The 25,394-nt window shown below is 37.8% G+C and overlaps 1 protein-coding gene across 1 annotated transcript; it reads right to left on the bottom strand.

The window, feature by feature from the left end:
• Positions 1-12,144: 12,144 nt before the first annotated feature.
• On the bottom strand, positions 12,145-23,641 carry LOC118453984 (synaptotagmin-5). The gene is made up of 5 exons (XM_035906443.2): positions 23,615-23,641; positions 21,025-22,025; positions 15,438-15,609; positions 12,737-12,903; positions 12,145-12,654 (listed from the first exon to the last, which is right to left on the bottom strand). Exons 1-5 carry the CDS (start codon positions 23,634-23,636, stop codon positions 12,505-12,507), a joined length of 1,512 nt encoding a protein of 503 aa, XP_035762336.2. The 5' UTR covers positions 23,637-23,641; the 3' UTR covers positions 12,145-12,504.
• Positions 23,642-25,394: the final 1,753 nt, after the last annotated feature.

The raw sequence follows: 25,394 nt of genomic DNA, 5'->3' as shown, positions 1-25,394 counted from the left end.
AGTGTTTGCTTCTGAGAAAGAATGATTTTGGTCATGAAAACTCATGAAATGGCAAAAAAAATTTTAAAGGGCAAATAAAGAGTTTTCTTTTACTATTGTTATTGTTTTAATACATCAATGCACCGGTCACCTCTCTAATTACAGCGGGGTGATGAATCAAACTATCTAGAGTATCTAGAGTCCACATTAAAACCAGTTTACGTTTCCAAATTAGTAGAATACTTGACATGATAGGCGCTTTCTAGTTTATATTGCAATATTAGCTTTGTTTATGAGGCATTCATATTATGAATGGAACATGTTTTTGACCAATCAGATTGGTTGGTTAAAGCTACCTGTTGTTTTACAGTTTCCTTTTGCTTGCATTCATGAAGAAAAGAGGGGGAGAGAGAGATGCAGTGTTCCTGTGGTCACTGACCCACATAAAAGCCCCCCTCCCATTATTCCATTTATGAGGATGAATATGCACACATCCCTGCAGACTTACAGGTCAAACCTTGTAGACCCAATACAGATATATGAGATGCAATGTAAATAAATACCGAACAAACTGGACTCCTGTTTTTTTTTAACAAGCCAGGCATTATTCTACAAAGCAGGCAGTTTGGAAACGGGTCTGTGTTGGTGATATTAAAACTTTAAAGGTACCAGTAAGCAGGAGCAGATGGGGACAGCAGGCAAGTCTTTTGTGGTGCGGCCCTCAAATTGCTCCATCTAAATGTTTGGTTTTATTATTTGGCTGTCTTTACTGTTCCCTGTAAAATTTCGATTTTGTGAACATCGTCATCAGGATAAAATGCAGAACCAAGGACATTGTCGTTAAAAACTGATGATTTGCAGATAAATTAAAGCCATTTTGTTTTGTTAACAATACAATAATGAACAAGAGAATAAGAGAACAAGAGAGAAAAAGTGCGCTGAAGAGATCAATTGCGAAACCTCGACAGCAGACATCTGTACCTAAGTGCAACTGTCTTTCTAACTCTAAAGTCTAACTCTGGATGAAAAGAAAACACAAACATTCCCCTGAAAGCTTTCACATCGTCATCTTATAGTTCATAAATTCCCTAACTGATTTTGTTTGTACTTTTACTGTGCCCACGTGTCTTTTATTTTGCACAGAACAACAGTCCACAATTCCGAGAACAGATGGACAAACCTTTTTCACATGTCTGTGAAGCTTCTCTGTTGAACAAAGCTAAGAAGGAAAACATCCTTGCAGCTGCATTTCTGGTTATGGCCGTTGAACTCGCAGGACTCATTACTCATCAGTTAATTAGTGCAGCGTACACCACATGAAGGTTACGTCATCTTTTTAAACTTGTTTTTGGTTAACTTTCTTTTCATGTTCTAACATTTTGTTGTAGTGCACTTTATGATGTTTATCTTGAAAGGTGCTATACAAATTAAAAAATATATACTTTACTTATTTGCTCGAATGATTAATATGCAGTGACTTATATTTGGTGAGAGACAGCAGACACATTGGACAAAGGACACTGAAGAACTGCCAGGCAGGAACAAAGGAGGAAGATGACAGAGAAGATTCATGAATGTAGTGAAGAAGGACATGTAGAAGGGTTGGAGGACACAATGGATACAGTGAGATGGAAGCAGATGATCTGCTTTGGCAACCCGTAAACGTAACAGCTGAAGGAAAAAAATAAAATGCAGGCTACTGTAAAATGATTTTCTATGTATTCTATATGTTTAGCAGGGTATTAGATGAGAGAGGGCATAAACTCAAGCAGGCAAGCCAGGCAGATAAGGTGATCACAGTGCCAATGCACATCACCGGATGCCAAGGCTATTATCCATCTACACCTCCAAGTGGCAAATCTATTTGAATCCTATTTGTTGCTGCACATTTGCAAGTTGCTTTGCAAAACACTTCCACTGTAGCTCCTCTTTTTTTCCTTTTTCTTTCTTTCTCTGACTTAACAGCTTTGATGTGACAGCCTCAAGGTTTACTGCAGATTAAAATAACAAATAATTTATATTCTAATGATCCTGACTGTGGTGTTTTTGTCTGCTTGTGTGCATATTTTCATATACATTATGTGGTACAAAAACCAGGAGAAGAGAATGTTCAGTGAGACCTTTTTTTTTTTTTTTTAAATTAAGACTCAACAAAATAGCCTATAAAGTTAATTTTATTCTTCTGCAATTAGCTTTTTGGCCGGGGAACCAGGCACTGTGCATAGCTTCCTCTCTAATCATCAGGCTCTCGTTTTGCTTGCAGCGTGCCATCTAAACAAGAAGGTTCTTTGTGTCAGACAGCAGAGGCAGAAAAAAAAGAAACAGTGGTAATTTTCCTGTTAAACTAAGATATTGTTCTCATGTGTAGATTGCTGTTCTGTCAAGTTAATTAGATAAACATCAGAGAGAGGTTTGTTTCTGAGAGTTTAGCACCATTTGTGAAATACAGGCACTCGTATGTGCGTGCAACTTTTTTGACTGTGTGGTACAGGACTGTGACTGAATCTGCATGGTCATCAGATGTTCACCTTACAACACATTGCAGAGTAAAGGCAGATAAAATGTTAATAGGGAACAACAATTAGTCTAGTCATAGTCATGACCACAGATACAAAGATGGTCAAACTGAGCTCCTGTTTGATTTTGTTTTACTTTTTAAGCTTTCCTTATTAGTCTCTCTGTGATTTACATTAGTGCCAAACACAGGAACATTTGTCTCATTCTCTTTGATCTCATTGTAGTCTGAGACTCATAATTAAGAACTGACTGACTGAAAAATCATGAGATATGATTTTAATATAAAATAAAATGCAGTGGAGGTAATAAAATATAAAAGAAAGCACTTACAACATGTACTGTAACTGCGTAGTAAAATACAGTAAAAAGTAATTGTGGGTTTTCCTTCTGTGTTTTCTAGACAATGTAAAACACTCAGTTGACCTTCTGCATATCACATGTTGAGCCCGAAACATTTCCCGTAACATCATTGTCACATAATCATCTGACTCCCATTATTGGTTTACTCTTATTTATTTATTTTCCCTGGCAGACGAACAGAGCAGAGGTGACGTAGAGTCGACACAGTCTGCTGCCTGGGAGTGGTGTATATGGAGCCTTCGGTCAGCAGCTCAGAAATTAAAACAAGGCTCATAATGACTGAATTAAGAATGCATACAGTACACATCAGTGCCTTCATTCTTTGTAGGTTTTTTATTCATGTCTCTTTATACATGTTTTATTCTTGTACCATTCTTGACACCTGATAACTATGGATGTGAGAATGGGAAATGATGTCCCTTTATAGGGATATGGTTCTTATTTCTTACAATGCTATATAATTGTCCCATTAAACTGTCCAACTGAACTTATATTATCATTTAATTGGCATAGAAATCCTTTATTGTCTCGCCAGAAAATGGACCAACATTGTGGATGTCTCATAATATATCAAATGACAAAGTGAATAATCCTTGTATTACCCAAGGAAAATCATTGAATTTTGACATTAATCTATTTTGGATGTGATCAATTCCATTGTTTTCAGTTGTATTTCTCCTACAGTGAAGTATTTAGAAAATAAGTCTCATGAGATATTGAACTGGTTTGACATTCTTTAGAGTTAAAACCGCAAATGTCATCCTTTCCATTCTTTAACTGCTTTAAAAATTTTGTGGAGTTTAAAAAAATGTCTTTTTGTGCAGATAGGCCTGTCAGCAAACACAACAATAAAGATAGTCTAAGTAGAAATGAATCTCATCTGTTTTTGCTTAAACTGGCCCATTGTTTACATAGAGCAGAGAGAGGCACACTGAGTCCAGCTGCTCTGGAATATTTGAGTTTCACCGTCTTCAACACATCTTCATTGTAGTGCTCACCAGCCCTCTCTGCAGCTGTAGTCATGCACCATGCTGTTCCCCTGAATGCACACCAAACCTTCTTTAGGGCAGTGTAGATCTGTGCTAACATGCTATGCCTTTTCAGACACTAACAATTTGATATCTTTCATTAGCTATTATCACCTTCAGCCCAAGTGTAAGAGTCTATGAAAGTAGTGGCAAATGAATTGTATCATTTGTCAGTCATTAGTTAAAGAAAGAAATCAATTAAAATGATACAATTTGTGAGGATGCATTGTTTCAAAGAGAAGAAAACTCATTATAGGACTGCAAGAAAATTATGAACTTGGTTGAGAAGATTAATGTTTTTTACACAACAACTATGGGATAGATAACAAAATAAATAGCAAAATGCAAACTTAAGAAAAACATGAAACTTTTTATTATGCAAATAAAATAAGCATATTTTTACTTTATTTCAAAATGTAGACTGAAATATAATAATAATAATAATACCTAACCGCAATAAATGACTGGATTGATATTAAAGCAAGTGATGATGAAATGTAAAGAAAACTCATGCAACAACTGATAAAACATGTATGTATTGCACTTCGTAAGAGTCATAGATGCCTACTTTGGGATTGTGAGAGGACTGCTGTTTAAGACCTTTGCAGCTGCCCCTGCAAGAGCATGATCACTCTTACCTTACATCATCTGCTTACCTCAACCTTGAGCATACATCAGTGCTGTAAAAACAGGAGCATTGTTTTATCATCACCATTACTTTGGTTTAATTATTGTGAGCCTCATCAGTGCATCGTAAATACATTCCAGTTGTTCTTTGTAAGTGTTTAAACACCCTGAGCCAAATGATTAAGAGTTTGCAATGGGTCTTGGCAGTGATTAGAGTTAGTTTGAGCCCCCACCCAGTTTTTGGACCTTTCCTATAGTCTTCAAATGGTTAGTCAAGAACTCAGTTAGCATGTCAACATGTTTACACTCTTTTTCTGCCAATCTCTGAGAAACATGAACGGTTTTCATGTCTACTCCAATCCGCCAAGTATTTGATCCAGTGCAGTTGGACTTGAGACCTCTGACCGTGCTGCGATTTTAAGGCACAGAGCAACCTGAGCCAGAGGGGTTAAAGTTCTGAGCTGGCACAAAGGGGCGTGAAACTTGGTCTAATCGTGACACACTGTTCATTAATCATGGTCCCAGAGACTTCTAATAAAGAAAAGGAGGCGGATCTGATCCTAGCTGTAGTTCTCTGATCCTGTACCAGGTTGCAGTGGGCTCCAGATGTGCGGGTGGACTGTGAAGTCACTCACACACCCATCTCCAAGCACGCAAAATGCCTTGTGCATAACATGATGTGCAATGAGGCATGTGTTTGCTTTGAAACAATGTAGGTCAAATGTGGCTTTCTTGTGTTATCAATATGGAGAAGTTCTCACCTGGAAAACGCAGCTGCTGTGAACTTCACAACCATCTTGTGAAGTCAACGAGGGCAGCAGCTGTTTCTTCTATCAGTGCGCTGTTCATTACATGAATACAAGGACACATGCCCAAACTCTTCAGGTAAGTTTGAGTCATGTAGATGTGACCTCACTGACAAACGCCAGGTTTCACAGGTTTTCAGTTGCAGTTTTCAGCCTGCAGATGTTTTGTCTCAGACAGCCTCTAGGTGGCAATGTTCACACAGATGTATTTAACACTCACAGATGTATTTGTTCATGGTTTGAAAAAAAATTGCCTGATGAAAGCTCACTTCAAAGCATCTGCTTTAAAGCAGAAGTTATAGAAAGATATATATAGAAGATATAGAAAATATAACACCTTTATCTATATGTAATATAACTTCCATCAGTTGTAATACTTTTGCACACCACTTTAAAATCTGTTTAAAACTTACCTAGAGAAAAGCACATGCAGTATGGATAACATTATTGTTATCAATTATAGCTGTGCCTTTCTTACCAGTGCGGCATTTTCAAATCTTTGCTGTGATTCTGAACGATCTAACTAGTAATAGTGCTCGTGTGCTGTGTTGTAAAAACATAATTTATGAAAAACTGAAATTGTTGTTGCAACTATGGTTCATTAGTAACTGCTTTACAATTAAGCTGGCATTAAAAACACATGTTTACTTATAATATTAGAAAATGTGAGTTTTTTTTTATTTGATCCAGTTGGTGCACACAGGACCGAGTCACAGCTGGAGGCTCAGCAGCTGCTCTGCTTCATAGCAAACATCTTGACTTGTCACAGTAGGGAAAGCACAGGTGTAATGGTATGAAGGTTGAGTTTTGCTTAGGGAGATCCCTCTTCTGTGTATTCATGTTTAATATCATGGCTTAATGGAACAATTAATGGAACTGAGTCACCGTTATTATTTGCCTCCCATGTGTCAGCCTCAGGTGCTACTCACTGCTTTCTATCTATAAAAAAAACTGAAGTTCCCAAAAAGCATGAGATTTTGGTTTTTACATTTCACTGATGTACAGCGTACAATAAGAAAACACCTATTGACACTGAAGTAATAGTAATACATGCAAATATATAATTGCATTACCCCCTATGTGTCTTTAGGTCACTCCATTACCAGGGCTGTTCTGTCATTTTGTTTTCATAATTTTATCTTGTTGTATAGAATAATATTTTGTTTGTGGAAAACACATCTATAGTACTTCTATACTTCAGAGTCAGGAAAAAAGAGCAAAATGTAGATATTCCTCTTGGGAATTTCCTGTTTTAGCTTTATTGATTGATGTTTTAATATTATTAAACACATAGGGTCTGTTATGAGAAGGCCAAGGCTCTCTGACAGAAGACAGGTTACCTGCTGTGTCTTGCTTTGTCTCTGCCCAGGAAGGGGTAGAAAGGTGATGGAAAGTATAAAGTTGGAAGTGTAACTTCGTTCTGGGATTTTGTTCGAGACTGTGGTCAGATCAAATCTGTGAATTATTTCTGAAAGATATTTGGTTTCTTTGAACTGCCCTCTGCATGCATCATTAAAAAAGTTTGGTCAGAATTACATCATTAGAGTTCAGTGACCAAAGAAACTGAACAGTGAGTAGATGTGAGTGGAAAGTTGTTTTGTTTGTTCACTCCCGGTGAACTTTTTCAGTACTCCTGAAGAAGACAGAAACTTTTTAATCTTGTTTGTCATGGAGGGGCAGCAAAACAGTTGGTTTGAGAACGTAGGTGGCACGCCTCAACGTTCAATTTAGTCTAATAAAACAGAGAAGGTGGACACGTCACCTCCACCCCGGTTCTAAAAGGCCCTGCTGTCTCTTCAGGTGAAGGCAGGTGCTCAGTGACAGTAAATGTCAGCACGTGGGTCTAGTAAAGGCAGCCAAGCGAAGCAGTGAGTCATGGATGCATCCTGTTGTGCTGTGATGTTCAAACACTGTGAGGATAGAGATCATTACTGTCTAACTTGCTGACGGGTATATTGTGTCTAAGTAAACCCACACAAAACATCAATGATGCTTTTACCTGCACACAAATTAATAAAACTTTGCACTATGTTCTGTTTCAGAGAGAAATTATTAATAATATCTACTCAGAGGTCATTCAGAGTGTTGAACAGAAAGGTCGACATGTGGACACACTGTGGATCAAAACAGCATATTAATGGAGGATTGTTTAGTGACTATGAGTGAGGGACAGCAGCTCACTGCTCTCTGCACTGGTGTGAGAACACAGAGTCCAGGTGAGTAACAGTACAGGTAGCTTATTTTACACCACTAATTTCTTACAGTAGAGAAGGTACAACATTTGCCTTTGTGGTTCACTGTGTAGCAAAATCACACACACACACACACACACACACAATGTAGGGAAAGAGAAATTTAGAACCACTTTCACATAAGAAACTCTTCATTGTTTATTAGTTGTTTACTGTTACAATACAATACTTTATTAAAGGTCAATTCTGTTGTACCAAGATATGAAAAACTAGCTGAATCAATTAATGATAAATCAAGACAGTGTATACCTAGTGCTGGTCCCAATAAACTCTCTGCCAAATTAGATTTTTGCACCACCTATCACAAATTATTCAATCAAGGTTTTCTGTAAATATACTCCCTGCTTCCTTTATCCATTCAATTTCTTTTTAACTCTTTGTCATCGGTTTTACCATTTATTGTGTTTTCTGTGATCATTTTCTTTAACTTTCATCCGGTTATTAGTACATTTTGTTTTAGTGTATTTTTGGTTTTTACTTTTTTGTACTGCGATTTTGCCTGCCCTTTATTTGCATTGCTTCACATCTGTCTACCTAATAGTAAATAATTTGATTTATTATTACTAATATAAAACTGATGTGTCACAAAAAGATGAGACCTCTTTCTAACTTCAGCTCATCTGTTAAGTCATAGGTAGCCAGGTGGTTGCAAATATTAATAGATATAAATGTTTCTATTTGCTTAGAAATGAGTGTCTGATCATATCAGAATAATGTAATCAGGTTTGCGTTGAAAACAGGAAGATAATACATTTTATGATTATTATTTGGACTTATCTCTTTCACTTACACATCTTAATGGTTTCAAAGTAATAAATGTTCTGTCTCTCAGCAACAGATTCAGGGAACCTGAGTGGCAGAGTTGCTGCAGGCCCACACAGAGAGAACTGCGAACAGATCAGCAAAATCTCATTTATTTAGTCTCCCTCAGGAGAGTGGGCAGATCAGAGGGATGGAGAAAGAGAAGCATGTCTGTATCAAATGCTTTACAGCCCCACACCAGCAGGTTTCATTTGTGTCCTTTTCACTAAAAAGGTTTTTGTGCTTTCATGCTCAAATGATTTATTCCCATTACAGCACCACAGAAACACTTCGGAGGGGAAAAAACATCCAAAGTCAAGTAAAGTTAACATATGTTGGAATACAGAGGATACTAATAATTCACTAGTAGATTTAAATTATTTACCAGTTACATTTAGTATGCATATATTAAGTTATATCAAAAGCTTAAAAAGGCTCTAAAACCATGCTTACCTGAAAATAAATATACTTAAAAATGCTGCGGCATGATTTTTAACTGGCAGAAGAAAATTTGATCACATCACTCTGATTTTGGCCTCTTTACACTGGCTTCCAATTGAATTCAGGATCCGTTTTAAAGTCCTTTAATTGGTTTTTAAATATCTAAATGGTCTGGCACCTGTTTATTTGTCTGACTTGTTGAAGCCCCACATCCCCACTCGTTCCCTTAGGTCAGCTGAGCAGTTGCTGCTTTCGGTCCCAAAGTCACGGCTGAAACTTAGAGGAGACTGAGCGTTCTCTGTTGCCACGCCGATGCTTTGGAATAACCTTCCTCTCCATATTAGACAGGCTACATCAGTGCCAGTTTTTAAGTCTTTATTAAAAACCTATTTTTATTCCCTGGCTTTTAACTCTGTGGGTAACTGATATTTTTTATTGTTTTTTGGGTTTTTTTAATTGCTATGTCTGGTTTTATTACTATATGCATATTAGTATTGTACAGCACTTTGGTCTACCAGGTGTGTTTTTAAAGTGCTATATAAATAAATAAATGATGATGATGATGATAATAAATCAAGCAAATTAAGGTTTTACATGGGACCACGTATATGTAATATAATCTGACGTTTCAAACATATCTACAGCATTTTCCCACTTCATGGATCAGATGCAGAATACAAAGCCTGACCTGATATGATGAGTATAACTGGGTGCAAGAATGTGTTTTCCAGCCAACTGGCCTTAAAGTTTCAGAAGTCATGATATTGCAAGTCACAAACACTTGAGACATAACTCTGTGCTGTCGTGTGATAGCGGTCACATTCAGTTGGTGATCTGATATGACATAAGATCACCCCAGGAGCTAGATTGCATCACCATTAGACTGCACATCCTATGGATATTTATAACTCGTTGGGTGGACGTCACAATGCTGGCAACAAGAAACAGTGACTGGAAGATTTTGTCATGAAGTTTACATTTACCACATTTCTGCCAACACCACATAATTTGAATGCAACCAGGTTTAGTCCAGGGGGCAGGTTTCAATCTACTAACTACCATTTAGTGACTGTCTCTATGGAGTTTTAGTTGGAAAAATGACACACAATTATTATTATTATTATTGTTATTATTATTTTACATTTCTTTTATTGAGCGCAGAACCTTGAGCTGTGAAGTGAAAAATAAATGTTTCCATTTTCCCATAAAGTCATAATAATGGCTGAGGACAGTCAGTTATTCACCATTTTTCACTCTGGAGCTGCTCCAGTATTTATTTCAGGGATGTCATACAGCTGTTCAGCGTCACAGTAAATGTATCAACCTATTTTCTTCCACTTATTTAATTCAGGGCTGTGAGGCTGTAAATTGTACATTTCAATGTGATTAATGGGATTACCAGTTTCAAAAGACCTCTTTAAGCGACATCTCTCAGCAGCTACTGAATGGATTATCGTGAAATGTTGAGCAAGCATTCGTGTTTCTCAGGTAATTAAGCTACAGTATCTGGACTAGCATCAACACACAGCCACAAAGACATGTGACATCATCTGTGAAGAAACAAATTAGCCAGAGAATCTACAATACTATCTGAACTGTGATATCATCTCTTCAGGTCATGCATTTGCCTTTGTTGATGACACCTAGCATCAGCAACAGGCTTTGTCCGTTAATTGCCTAGCAACAGCTCTAACTGACCTCAAACTCAACAGTGCACCTATCTGGATCCCCAGCAAGCAGACTAGCCAAGTTTGAAGTGGATCAGATGACTAGTTGTTCAAAAAGAAATAGAAAACATCAGCTCCACTTCATGGACAGAACTAATGGATCAATCAAGCAAAATACAAAATACAAAATAACTTCAAGTTTTAAATTTTCTTCTTTTGGCTGCTCCCTTTAGGGGTCTCCAGAGCTGATCATCTGCCTCCATCTCATCCTTCTCTGTCACACCATGTCCTCTGTTACTCCATTCATGAATCATCTCTGTGGTCTTAATCTTATCCTCCTGCCTGATTGTAAAATATCAACAATTCATCTTCTGCACATGCCATCCTTCTGTCACAAACCGCCCCTGACACTCCATCCTCTCCATCCTGCTCTTTCTTATTCACCTCTCTTGTGCACTGTCCATTGCTTTGGCTGGTTGACCCCAGGTATTTAAATGCAGCCACCTTCACTACTTCTACTCCTTGCAACATCATAGTTTTACAGACACCCCCTCAGTCACACACGTCTCCTGACTGGAAACAGTGACTGAGAAACTAAAATCATGAGGAAAGTGTATGCTGAGATCAAAAAGGGCAGAAACCGAGGGCCAGTAGAAAAACTTTTTCAGCTACAACAGTCACCCCCTGGTGGCCATTGATAAAAATCAAGTAGAAGAATTGTCACGTGGCATTGTGAGCATTTTCATTCCAACAATAAAAGGATCTTCACTAAAACGTAAACATTACAACTCAAAGCCAACATGAAACAACAAGCCTTGTACTGTGACAGTAGGAAAATCCTCATTGATAATGAGCTAGCATGCACAACGAAACACCTAACATTGTCACAGCTGAATGAAAGTTAGTCACTGTTAATTTTATTATTTAGACCAGTGCGTTTGTAATATGTTTCTGTATGATCATACCATCAAGAAACAGTTTTATTGATCAATAAGAATCTATTGTACTTTGGAAAAAAAATCCTTTATTGTTTTTTTTTTAATCCTTCTGAAAACATACAGTACACAGCTCAGATATAAGACAAGTCACCGTAGGCATTCCCAAGGGCAGTATACTACACATACAACCACACAATTCCTTGATAAAATTTTATAATTAAAGAATCATTATTATATATGAGAATGCTCCCAAATGATGTGAATAACTATACATCTTTATGTATATATATATATATATATATATATATATATATATATATATATATATATATATATATAGCATAATTGTAAAATTGTTCTAGTATCTTTTAATATGACATTCTTATCAAAAACAGAAGTGGTTTCCTTAGTTTTGTTATTTGCTCCCTAATTTTTTACTTATCTAATCATAAGTACTGTAGGTAATCTTATCTATTTCAGATAATGGTTAGTAACAGAAACATCAAAACAGCTGCTATGGACAGATGCTGCACAATAACAGTAAGTCATGCTGCTACAGTAAGACAGAATGGAAAACAGGGGTCTGAAAAATGTGCAGGTTTTATAATAATTTCCTCTTCATTAATGTTAAATATGCATATACATAATACATAATATGAAAATACAATGTTCAGCTGAATTAAGATCAAAATGTCCCCTCATTTGTAATTCTAGTGGCTATAAAGAAAACTAAATATGTGTCCCTGGGTTTTTTTTGCTAAAAAACAAACAAACAAAAAAACGGAATAAAGGTTAAGAAGTCACAATGGAAGGAATCACAAAAGTAAATGCATGGTTTAAAAATATTATTGATACAGAGAAAACAGCTTCACAGCTGTCCTTAAAATATATGTAATGTTTTGGATGCAGATGAGGTGTTCTTTTTTTTTTTACTTGTACAAGCCTGTCAGTGAACATAGAAAATCATGAATATTATTTAATAATTGTTTTTTGATAATTGGCAGAAATTGTGATCATAGCTGTTGAAATCCTCCTCACTAGTCAGCAAAGGGCGTCCCACGCTGTGTCAGTCATTCACACTCTCACTCTTACAGCGCATCTGACTGGATGGTATGCCAGCGAGTAGTTTCTATTTGCCCCCGACTGCAAATTTCCCTCCAGTGTTTCTGTCCCTCCTCTGAAGCGTCAGTGCCAATCAGCACCCGACCCAGAATGCTGCTCTTAGTGTAGAGGCGCCCCTGTAGATAAATCAAGAAAATGAAGATGCGACAGAGATCTCAGAATAATACGATACTGGTTGGTGACTTTTGTAGAACTTACCTGCATGACGATGAATTCAAGCACCAGCGGTAGCTGATTTATGTCACCGGGAGGCAGGTCAAATAGGAATGGTGCGTTCCAGATGGGGTTTGGACCACTGGCCCCTTTAGTCTCCTTAGTACCAATTACTTTCCCATCCTGACGCAAGTTAATGACAACATAGTGGTCTGTTGGAATAAAATTACATCCTTAGTTATGATTATAATCAGATTGAATCAGTTTATTAAATTACATTTCCTTTCTAGAAAGGTCAACAAATAAAAAGGAGCAGCAAACATCAGTTACAGGAACATTTTCAGTTGGTGCTAACAAACCAAAGCAACCTCGCTGCAGGGCTGTGTTGCTAGATTCACATAAAATGATTTGCAACAGTTTATTTATATCCTTAAAATTCCCTCTGCTCTCCTCTCTTCTCTAACTGTTGCGTATCTGCATGATCACTTATAAATACATAATCTCAATAATCCAGTCAAGCATACTAATTCGATTTACTAAAACTAAAAGCAATGTGCAATCGTGCATCTGCAAAGCCCATTTACATTCATATATTTGACGCGGGTGATTTGATGTTAAAGCTCACAAGAAACACAACTGACTTTATGCTTCAAAGTGTCAGTTTAGGTTGTTGTTTTTACTTTGACACAATTTCCTACTTCCTCCTCTGCTCTTCAGCGAGGCTTTAAATCGGATGGCGCAGACGGGGGGAAATGACACCAGGGCGATTTGTTCCTAATCTGATTATATAACAAACCAATCAGAGATCCGGTCTGTCTGACCATAGATGGGCAAACAGGAGACAGAACAATAGATCTGTATACTTACAATGTGCTAGTGGGAAATTTAACCCTTCTCCTTTACTTGGAGGAGATTATGGTTTACTTCAATACACCACAGAGCGATCAGGCATTACATTTTATTAGTATTTTTTCTGGACTATTAAAATATATTTAAAAAAATGTTATGATTATTATAAGGGTTCACTATCTTTTTGGTTTGTAAATTTGGATTGTCCCGGGTTATATCAATTGGAAAATGAGGTGGGCAGTAAAAACATAGACTAAGGCTTCAAAAGTTTACAGTACATGTGAATCAAAGAGTCCAGCGAAATCCCAAGGCACAGTGAAAGTGAAGTGGGATCCCTGGTCCCCATGCCCAAAGTGCTTCACCAGCTTGTCTCACCGACACCACTGGGCAAGAGTGAAGCCAGAGGAAACTGGTTGTGGTCCTTGGGTCCAAATTGGTCCTCTGATGTATTAAATTTGATTCGATTTTATTTATATAATGCCAAATTACAACAACAGTTGCCTCAAGGGGCTTTGATCTGGGCATAGGGACGGAAGACTAATCAGATCATAACCAGCCAGGCAGTAGAGTGTGTGTGACTTGTATATTAAAAAATACAAACATTTACTTTTTGGGGCAATTACATCTTTTTACTGCTTAGTGCAGAGAAAACTATATGCATTTTTTTAAATGCAAAATGTATGAAAGGGTAAATAATCCACACTTAACATATAAGAAAATTCATAACACACTTGTGAGCTAGCTTTGTTGAGCGTGGGTAGAGTTGTCTTTTTTCCTTCTTTCCTCTACCAGCTGACACAGATCAAAAGGCAGGGTACGCTCTAGACAGGTTATCAGTCCATCACAGACATAACACAAGAAACAGACAACCACACACTCTCACATCCACACCTTAGGCAAATTTATGAGCAGTAATATCATTATAATTATAATCTTGAGCAGTGACCAATTAACCTAACAAGCATATCCCTGGACTGTGGCAGAAAACCCAGTCAGGAACGAAGAAACATTGCACTGCATTCCAGTGCACCACTCTGCCACCTTATTATTAAAACAAAATGAATATTACACTATCTAATTATTACAGAAGCCTTCAGTATTGTGATATTCACACTGAACCACTGATTTTTTTTAAAAAAACAAGCAGAGCAGGACAAGCAGGACAAAACGTTTGTTGCTTTTGGTCATCTTTAGGATTAAACAGATTTAATTTGGGGTCAGCGTTTTGGGAGAAATTTCTCAAAGGTAATACCAAATGCCTACAGAGTAAAAAACATAAAATCCGCAAGGTCAGAGACTTTGATAAAGTAAGCAAATGATACATAATTATTGTAAAGTGAGGCAGATTACTTAATTGTTTTCACTTGCCTCAAAATGTAGTTGGGTTAGTTAGTCAGTTTGGGACACTTTAGTGTGAAATTAAAGATGACACAGGTATCTGGCAGAAAACCAGTACTTCACATCCAGAGATAATAATACATTAACTTATCAAATAAAGTGCTGCTGTTATTTGATGGCACCTGACAGTGACATCAATTAACTGTGAGCTGAGTTATCACGAGTTTCCCACCAATAGTCAGTGTTTGTGCCTTTTAATTACGGTTTTGATTAAAATCGGGCTTTAAGGGAGGCAATGGCAAAAATAGTCTATTTTGTAATTTAGGTATGATGCTTCCTCCCACAGCCCAAAGACATGCAATTAGTGGTGTTAGTTTTAAATAGAATTGCCCATAGGTGTGAGTGTCAGAGTGAATGGTTTTTACTGTCTCTCTGTGTTAGTCCTGTGACATTCGGGCAAACTGTCTAGGGTATATCCTGCCTCTCGCTCTATGGTAGCTGGGATAGGCTTTAGCCAGCAGAATGGATGAATGGATAAAGTTATGAGCGTGGTCTTCACCTGGAGCTCCTGGGATCCTTGTGAGCTTGGCCAGATTCTCAGCCTTTCGAACCATCACCTTGATGCGCTGGGCCAGTGTCTGGTACTGCAGCAGGATGAACAGTTGCCCCAAAGCCCGTGGCACACACACAGAGCTCTTCCTGCGGCCCAGCGTTTCCTGAGAACTCACGCTCTAAGGGTAGAAAGGACGGAAAGACGAAGAGATAGAAATGTGAGGCTTAGGAAGAAGGGAAAAAGTTTTCTTTCACTCAGCAGATGTTTGCTTCATCTGTTTGGGGAACTGTGGATAAAAAACCAAGGGAAAGAGGTGATTCAAGCAGTACAACCAGAAGTACTGATGAATATGCTTCTATAGTGCTATCACTGAGTGAGTCGATCAAAGCAGTAAGGCTCAGATCTGTGAAAATCAATGTTTTAGTTCTCAATCAATGGAGTTTGCTGTGAATCATTGCCTGTTAATATAAAGGAACAGGTCAGAAATTTAAATCTGAATGAGTTACTGCAAAACATCATCTGGCATCTTGGGTTTACCTGCCAGAGGAACTCAGCAGGTCTAAATCTACGTCGCTTTTTTAGTCACTTAAATCAAATCATCGATATTAGAGGTTGTCTTTTGTGTGCAGCTGTCATGCTTGAGGATTTCATTTGACCAGTCATCCTTAAACAATAAAGACATCCATACACTGTGAATAGGAGCAATAGCTCATCTTTAAATCTGATACAAATTTTCATCTGACTTCATGTCAGCTTTCATTAGCTTTCATTGGTTGGTGAGTCACATTCTGCTGTCAAGCTGCTGTGTTAGCCCGTCAGCGACTTGCTGATGCTGGGTAGCAGAGTGTGAAGTCAATTTCATTCAACAAGAGAGTTTTGGTTCACTGCCTTTGACTGTCACTAACACTTCACCTCAGAAACTGTCACTCAGTAGCACTGCCTTGTGGGTAGGTTTATCCTTCTTTTTCTGATTTTCTGTCAAACATGTACTGTAGTTAGATCCATAAATTTTTGGACGATGACACATTTTTGCCTCTCAATGGATCTAACAATTATTTTTTTCTGTTTAGGAATTACAAACATTTTTACACATAGTACCCAGTTTTCAGAGCATAAAAAAATTGAACAATTGACTGAAAAGCAGTTTCAGGGTGCAGTGAGGCATGTCCCCACATTATTGGCAAAATAAGCAGAAAAAAGATCTGGGGTTGATTCTAAGCTTCTAGTGCATTTACAGTAGCAGCTGTTATTTGAATATAAGGTTACAAAGAAATATAAGTGCAAGTGAGGGCCGTCAAATAAACAACCTGGTGGATTTTTTAAAAGTAAGGAATGCACCGGTCATCTGAGCAACACCAAAGGGCATGAAAGACCACAAAAGTCAACTAAAATTTAGGCTGAAGTTAGGGTTCTTTTTCTGAAATGCATCTTATTTCTCTTTCACTACAAGGAAAAAGGCTTGATGCTACCACCTTTTAACCCCTCCTGGATTATGGTTATATAATTTATATGAATGCCTCTGCTCATTCTCTTCATCTTTTAGACTTTTGGACTGTTGGACTGTTGACTGGTCCTCATTCCCCATTTGCAGGAAGGTTCATTGGTTTAATTTTATCCATAAATCTATTTGCATACTCGCCTCCTATTTATCAGATTACATGTTACATAAACATTTTAGTCATAGTCTACAGTCTCAGGAATTCATTGCATTCAGTGTTCCATCAGTTTGTGCAGAACTTGGAAAGAACACTTTCTCCTTTTCTGCCTCGTCATCATTGGATACATTGCAGAAGTACTTGCAGCTCTCTCAACTGATTTCACTTATAGACTTTGAAATTAAAAATGAATTCCCAGCTTCATCCTGTTCTAAATGTTTTAGATCAGTTCTACTCTTGCGCTATGTGATATCTTTAGAATAGAATATAATTAATATGGTCATCACAGCTCTGGCTGTAAACGTAGCAGTCCCACCCAACTGCTGTTGGCTTTTAAGAAGAGGGTCACCTTATAGGAATCAGTCCCAGTCAGAGATAGAGAAGGATTATTTTGAACTGTGAATTAAAGCTACTATAGCAGAGTCCAAAAATTAAAAAAAAAAAACTGCAGAAGATCATAACACAGTTTCATGACACAATTGGTCTTTTCAAAAAGTATTGGTCATTTTATACTCTGTTTAAAGACAGCTTACTAAATGTTCAACAAATAGTCATCATTAGTTTGAAGCCATTGTGTAGGCCGTCCCTTCAGGAAGCCTACACAAATATTTTTATCAGAATTTTTGGAGAACGAAAATCCTTGAAGTGTAAAATAGAACAGAGGTCTCACAACTCAGGATTACAATATGTGATTTACATTGTTAATGCAAATATGAGATTGTTTGGGAGTCAGTTCCATAATCAAGTTTTGCAACTATATCACTGTATAAAAATATTTAATTTTCTCTGTAATTAAAAAAAATCCCAAAGCAAATTCTTTTCCACCCACAGAATATATTTTACATGAAAACATTGCGTTATGTAATTTTCTGTTATTTTTGCAAACAGACTATGAAAGTCTCTTCTTAATTGTAAATCATCTCGAGTTATATAACAAACAGATTCTATGAATCATCCAATAATCTCCAAAAAACAGATGCCTAAAGAGACTCTGAAATATTTTCCTCCAACCTAATTTCTGTGTATAAGTAGGAACAATTGACTGCACATTGATATTCTGTAAGCAACAACTTATATTAGCTTCCCATTACATCAGATAAATTCAGGTTTATTTATACCATAGAGCGGGACATCACACAAAAGTTGCCTCAAGGCACTTTATAGAGTAAGGTAAAGTACTCTTTCACCCACAGGTGTAGTGCTCGCTCACTCAACCGGCCCTCCAAGCTTAGTGACAGACTTGGGAACATCGGTGCTTATAAGAAAGGAAAAAATCTATGTTTTACACCAGTTCAACACTATTAACCTTAAACCTATAAAGTAAAAAGGTCACTTTAAATTTGTGAGAGTCTGTGCTTTTAACCTTCTTTCAGTAACATGAATGCTTTTTGCCCCCCAGTAGCTGAAAGGTTATTTGCTATGTAACGAGAAGTTACATTACATTAAAGGGAAAGTAATAAGTTAATTGTAACAGCTGACTGATGCAGTGATACAATATAATACGATACTTAGATTATTTTGTAGACTTTCTGCACCCTGGTGGAAAATATCATGTGAAACTCCAACCCTGCAGCTTTCTGCTACTAATGCCAGCTAAGCAAGCAAAACAGTTCTCTGTTTTGTTTATTTGGCTTTGTGTTTGTTTTTCAGAAAGGCTTCCTTAATGTTAGGTATTTTTCTCTTCCTATACTCAGCGACTGGAGAAAGTGCATTTACATGAAAAAAATCAAAGTTTGCAGATCATCCTGATGCTTGAACCAAGTTCAGCCCCTCATTCCCATAAAATGTCAAAATAACTAAGGCAATGCAGATGAATGATTAGCAATATTTCAGCTGATCCCATTACACTGATTAAGAAAACTGTCCCTTTACTATCTATGCAGAAGATTTCTACAGTTTCCAGTGCACAGTCGATATATACATGAACAAGAATACACAAGAATTATTCAGATTGCTGAGCAGCTGTGTTTTTTCTAAGTAAACTCCCACTTTGTATGCACACACCTTTGTGCCAGGCAGCTGCTGTTACTAAGAAAGATGAAGGTAAAGGTGTGTTTATGTGGAGAGTTTGAATCAGGTATAAAGGTGAGAGACTGAGGTGGGTATACCCAGCTGATTGTCACTTTACTGTAAAAAGCAAGTTGGCACACCACAAGAGAGTCCGGCACGTCTCAGTGTGACCTGAAACACTAGGCTCACCTCCCTTCAAAAGCTTGTTATTAATGTCTCCTGGCAGAGTATCAGCAGAGCCGCAGAGGCCACAGCGTGGGCACACTGCCCATTTGCTGCACTCTACTTGTTTGCTCTGCAGTGGCGAACAACAGCGTCACCATGACTAACAACAGTGGAAAAACAGGCTAATGGAAGAGCTGATTAGATGCTACATTCCTTCATGGGAAAACCATGATACGTGTTATTTATGACTGAAGTGTAGTTTTCCTGTCTATTAAATCAAATGAAAATGGAGACTGAAATTATACTATCAAGTCAATGAAACCAGGAGAACAAAAGTATGGTCAGTGACCCAAAAATCAGTTACAGTCCCACAGAAATAGATACATCAGAAACATGAGCCCATTAAAAAGCTCAGATGCCTGACGCAGCCCACAGCAGATCTCTTTTCAATGTGCTGTTCTCCCATTTTGTCCCATTTGATGCTTTTTTTCTTTATGGATTTGACTGAAATTTACCTGATAGAAATTTTGACTGAGTTAGGGCAGACACAGTACTTTTAATTTAGTTACACATGCAGCATATGTGAGGAACCAACAGTTCTGCAGACTTTGATGTGTCATATCATGTATAATGTTGCTTTTTTTTCACTTTCACTTTCACTTTCATCACATATATATATTGTAATAACAGTATTTTCACAAGATTTACAGAAAATTAATCACTAAAAACTCATTTACAATTGAACTGTAAAAACGGCAACTAAATGAACCGAGAAAATCTAAAATAGAATCACTTGCAGGAAGCAATGGAGAGAGTTTATAACTACCCCCTCTAAAATACCATCACTGATCATGTGTACAGTTGTAGTCACGCATCTAAACAGTTGGCATTGGTTTGTTAACTGCCCTAGATTTTGGTGGTTACCAAAATGACAATCTGGGTAAGTACTCAAGGACACTCCCCACCCAAGTGTCCACCTTTTGCAGGCAGCACTGTCCATTTCCTGCTTGATTATAATTTGCAAAATCTACATTAAATTGCATTTAATATGACTGGAGAGCAATAGAACCCATATACTCATTAGGGAATAGTTGCATCTTGGTTTGAGTGAGCAGTCCAGTCATTTTGTCTGTTTTCCCTTTGATTTCTGTTAAACTAACCATCTTCTGGCTGTAGCTTCATACTTTCTAAGCAAACACAGGTGGCGAAGAGACAGTTTCAGATGTAACTCTTTACTTTGTGCTCTTTATTTCTATTGAAGTTCTAAAGTCTTGAATTTCTCCAAAAGTTGATTCTGTTCATCTGGCCGTAGCGTTTTTTAGTGGGAGAAACGTTTCGTCACTCATACAAGTGACTTCTTCAGTCTCAGCTGACTGCAGGTTTCCCCAATCTTATAAACAGTACATTTGCATAATGACATTTGTATAATGACTGAAACCACCCCACTGAAGGAAAAAAGTCCTGAATGCTGTTAGGAGATATTTAAAAAATAATAATTTTCATTTGTTTGGTTTTGTTACCAGATAAAGCATTACCACATACTCTCTATGGTATTTCACTATGCTCCCTGGTACTGTGCATTTATTTTAGGTCTCTTTTAATCTCAAGTTCAAGTGTTTAAAGTCACTTTCTACAAGCATAAGGGTCAGAGAAGCTTTTATGGACAATCTGTTGTGTTTTGGAACTTGCATTGCCCCTTTTTTAATTGTAATTGTAATACCTATGCCAAACAAATTTCATGATCAAATCATCTCACCATATACCTTTTTCAGCTTGTTCTTAGTTGGGCTGAGCTGCCTGGTGTAGGTGGTAGCAATGTCAGGTTCCCAGTCCAACTTGTCACAAGGCAACTCCACTATCCCCAGCGCAGCCTCTCTTAGACCAGAGAAGTCCTTACTGTAGACAGCCAGTTTCAAGGTACAGGTCCGCAGCTCTTCCACAGAGCTCACCTGCAGTGCAAAGCTCTGGTTGTGGAACTCTGGGCTGAGGCTGCGCTGTCGTGAGGATATCTGCTGTGGGGAAGGGCAAAGTGGAGGAAGGCTTGCCCTAACAAACACCCCACTGCGCCTTCGACTGACCCCCAAGAGACCTAGGATGTTGACCACCAGGGTGCCACAAGTAGAAGAGAAGACCACAGAGAAGTGAAGGAGTGGAGCTGGTTTGGGAGGGGAGAGAGAGTTAGAGCCATACTGTGATGGACAAGGCTCTCCCTCCTCCACAGGAGGTCTGACGGCGCCTGCAGTCAGACAACTGCTCTCACTGTAAATAAAATTTTCACCAGTCACAGTGCAGCGCCGGCCGATTGCTCGACGGGATTTAGACACAAAACTCAACCTGGTGAGAGAAGGCAAAGAGGCTCGGCCATGTCTTGGAGGTTTATTGGGTGAACAGGGAACTGCAGGAGTGCTGAGGCGCCGCAGTGGAAAAGAAGATCTAGGAGATTTTACCAGTTCAGCTGACCTGGTAGGGCTGGAGTCAAAGGGCAGAGCAGTGAGGTCATCTTCAGAGGGAGAAGAGCTGCTCTTAGAGAAAGAAAATTCAAACACATCCCCATCCAATTCTTCATATTGCTGTTTCACAATTTGCATACAGGGAGAAGGAGTCAGTGTCACAGTCACACACTCTGCAGGATGAGGAGACAAAAAAACTGCTTCTTTGTCCTCCAATGAGGCTTTCTTCCTTTTGCGATAGCAAAGGATGCAGCCAAGAACTAGACAATAGCAGAATACAGCTAGACCCACAGCCAGCAGGATCTGCAAGTGAACTAGAAAAAAGGTATAAATATAAAACATTAATATTATGTCGTAAAAATGCAAAAACTAGAAAGGAACAGGAAATCAAAGCACACGGGTATAGATACAGGTATTTGAAACGTGAAGCAAAGGATTTTGTTGGACTGAAGGCTCAGAAAATTGAAGGCATATTCATTACAAACAAAGTTACTGCAAAACATCATCTTGTTGTGGCTGCATTCTGGAAGAATTGTCATCATGATAACGGTATAATTTATATTGTTGTAGTTGCATTTTTGATCCGAGGGAGCACTGCACTGCTGTAAGATCAATTATTTCTGTTTTTATTTATCTTAGAAGCATCCATGTTTAAAAAATAAAACAGGTTATTGCGTATTGTAACATCACCTTTCTTTTGCATCAAGTTATTATGATGAGCTAAAAGTCCACTTTGGTGTTTTAAACACCTTTAAAACATGAAAGAATATCAAAACAACCACAGAGTGAAGCTGTTAAAACAGAGCCCTGATGCTGATTCAGATGATGTCAGATAATGGGATAATGTATTGAGATGACTCATGCATCAAACACACTCGTAGACAGGGCAGTAAGCATGATTATTGTGAGGTAAACAACCAACAATGCCAACAGTAGTCCATTACTTGTGTTTTTGAAAGTATTAAGAGTAGGTCCACCACAGTTTTGCTATGAAGAGGTGTTACGGTCTTACCCCCAAAAGGAGTGTCTCCCTCACATCTATAAAATTGATTTTTACAGGAGACTTAGAGAGTCAACGCACTCTGCACCCTTTAACGCCACAATTATTACTTACCACAATTATTCATTTATTACATTAAGATGGGATCACAATCAAAGCAAGTGTTTGTGATCCCAGATCAATGCAGATCAATTTCAGCCCTGTCAAAGTCCAGGAGCAGGGAGCTCCTCACTCTGACTCAGTCATGACAGTACAGAGTGGGTGGATGCAGCAGTGATGTTGAAAATTAAAGGCTGATGGGATTGCTCTAAAATATGAGTCAGCCTGATCAGCCAGTGGACGTTATTGCCAACCAAATGATGTAATGGTGAAACCTGAGTAGAGATAAATCAGCATTTAATGCAGATTTCTTTTTTCTTTTTTTAATCCTGAAGGATGTGTGTGCATTTTGACATGGTATGCATCATAGCTAATCCTACACTAAACATTTTTAAATGGCATGCAAACAACTGAATTAAGATCACTGTACTCCCTATATTGTTTTTTTTATTGTTATTTATTTATTTATCCATTAGTTTGTTTTCTCGGCATACCAAATTATCTAAAACAACTGTAACCAGGATACATTCCCACTCTGTTTTTGCAGTTCATGTATCAATGCAAAAAGCTAAAGCTGTTTCTATTTTCCTCTCGGTTATTTTTTGTGTTTGAAATCTTTTTAACAGCCATAAGTGGAAAAAACAAACAAACAAGCAAGCAAATAAAAAAAAAACCGATGTTATGCTCTGATATTTTCCCTGTCTGAAGAATAGACCATCGGGACTAAGGTACAAATTAAAGCAAACACAGATTGTTCATTGACAAAATTTGTAAAAATCTAAAAAGACACCGAACATTTCCTACCTGCCAGCGTGTACTGCGACATGTTCCCACGCCGTTTGGTTTGTGTGTGGAGTCACTGTGAGCACCGTTTATGAGAGTGGTTCATCGCCAGTGCGCAGGAACCTGAAGCCTTCCAGCCAATAGATTCATCGGGTAACTGGGCTTTTATTTCAGTTGCACTGACCGTGCATTGAAGGCATAAAAAGGTGCTGCCTCCTTACTACAGTTCAGCCAACCGACGTTACTGTTCACTTTACAAATTTATGAGGCACAGCAGTTAGGTTTATGCTAGATGTCCTGCAACTGTAACCAAATTAAAAGTAAAACAAATGCTCAGGCAGAATATCATATTAAAATTCATGCATGCCTATCAATAAGTCAGATACGGCGTGCTATTGATTACATCCATCTCTAAGTAACGATCTTTCGTGACAATAGTAAGGGACTGTTTGAAAATTACTGTAAGCTGAAGTCGAAGAAAAAGAGAATGTGCTAAACTAGTTAAAGTTAAATCTTTGAATGTGATTTACTGAAATCAGGTATTTGACCATGTGCTTTTTTTGCAAGCCTTAAAAAACTAAAACGGCTAAATCTTAACGGCTTCAATTTTTTATGTTATAAACCAAGCACACCCCAATGACATTGCACTCTGATTGGAGCTCTCTCCACCTGCAGATCAGGCGCACACACAAAACTGTTCAAGAACAAAACACCTAAGATAATGGCTACTACAAATTTCTTATCAAGTGTCATAGGGATACACAAGAGCATCCCACATAATACCACAGATTCTGCTGCAAAGATCCTAGTACCAAACATCACAAGACACACCCAGAGGACCACGGGTCCATGCCCAATAAATCAGTACATTATCTGGACACAATATTAGGTAAGTGGGTTTTAATATTGTGGCTAATTAGTGCCATCAGTTGGGCCATCAGATTTTTGCAAGCCAGCTGTGAAAATCAGTAGAAATAGCTGCACCAATCCAGATTTATTTGTATATAAACACCCTATTAAACCACATTGAATATGAATCAAACCTGCATTTCCTCCAAGCCACATCTTTAAGGTGCCCTGCAACAATGCTACGCAAGGCTACAAGTGACTTTACATTTACTAAGAAGCTGCTTTTCGTGACAAATCGAGTATATAACGCATTGTGTAGAACTTGCAGGCACTTAGAAGGAGACAGATGCCTCATTTCGAGCTACACACCCCATAATCATCACCACCATTACTACATTAAAAAAATAAATACAAATTCAAATTGAACTATAAATAAGACTAAGACTTTTCGTTTTCACCTATCTCCACACCGTGTCACACCCTTTTAATCTTCAAGAGAGAAAAAAAAGTCTGTCCTCAAAATCCTCAGTCTTAGAGAGAAATTATATGCCTGAAAGCAACAATGTCCAGCCATGAACCATGGGTATTGTTGTGCTATAAATACATTTATCTTAAGGCAAAAATGGGCCTTAACGGAAGCTTTATGCTCTTCCAGATTAAAATATTACATATCCTGGAGGGTCACTTTTTCTGAGCTTTTGCAAGGATGAATCAACTATAATATGACTGCCAATTAATAAGATAATATTTTTGTACGTGAACATTTTAGGGCAACTGAGTATGGTCATTCTGAAATTATCGGTTATGAAAGAGACTGATATTTGAAACACATTTGCAATAGAAATGAAAATCTGTGTGTGCATTCATAGTCTAACTGGGAACGTGGATGTGCTTAGAAAAAGATCATACGATTTTGATCCATCTGGAACTTTGGCAATATTTCATACCTGAC

The sequence above is a fragment of the Neolamprologus brichardi genome, chromosome 1 (assembly GCF_056152115.1).
Source record: "Neolamprologus brichardi isolate AB-2024 chromosome 1, ASM5615211v1, whole genome shotgun sequence".
In the NCBI taxonomy this organism is placed as follows: Eukaryota; Metazoa; Chordata; class Actinopteri; order Cichliformes; family Cichlidae; genus Neolamprologus; species Neolamprologus brichardi.
This window is presented reverse-complemented; position numbering and strand designations above follow the sequence as displayed.

Bases quoted from the DNA above. Each gene is read 5' to 3' on its own strand.
- LOC118453984 (XM_035906443.2), bottom strand. From the start codon at position 23,636: ATGTCGCAGTACACGCTGGCAG. The intron at 22,026-23,614 runs GTAGGAAATGTT...CCTTTTTTCTAG, and splicing joins GTCGCAGTACACGCTGGCAG to TTCACTTGCAGATCCTGCTG. The intron at 12,655-12,736 runs GTAAGTTCTACA...ATTTATCTACAG, and splicing joins TTGAATTCATCGTCATGCAG to GGGCGCCTCTACACTAAGAG.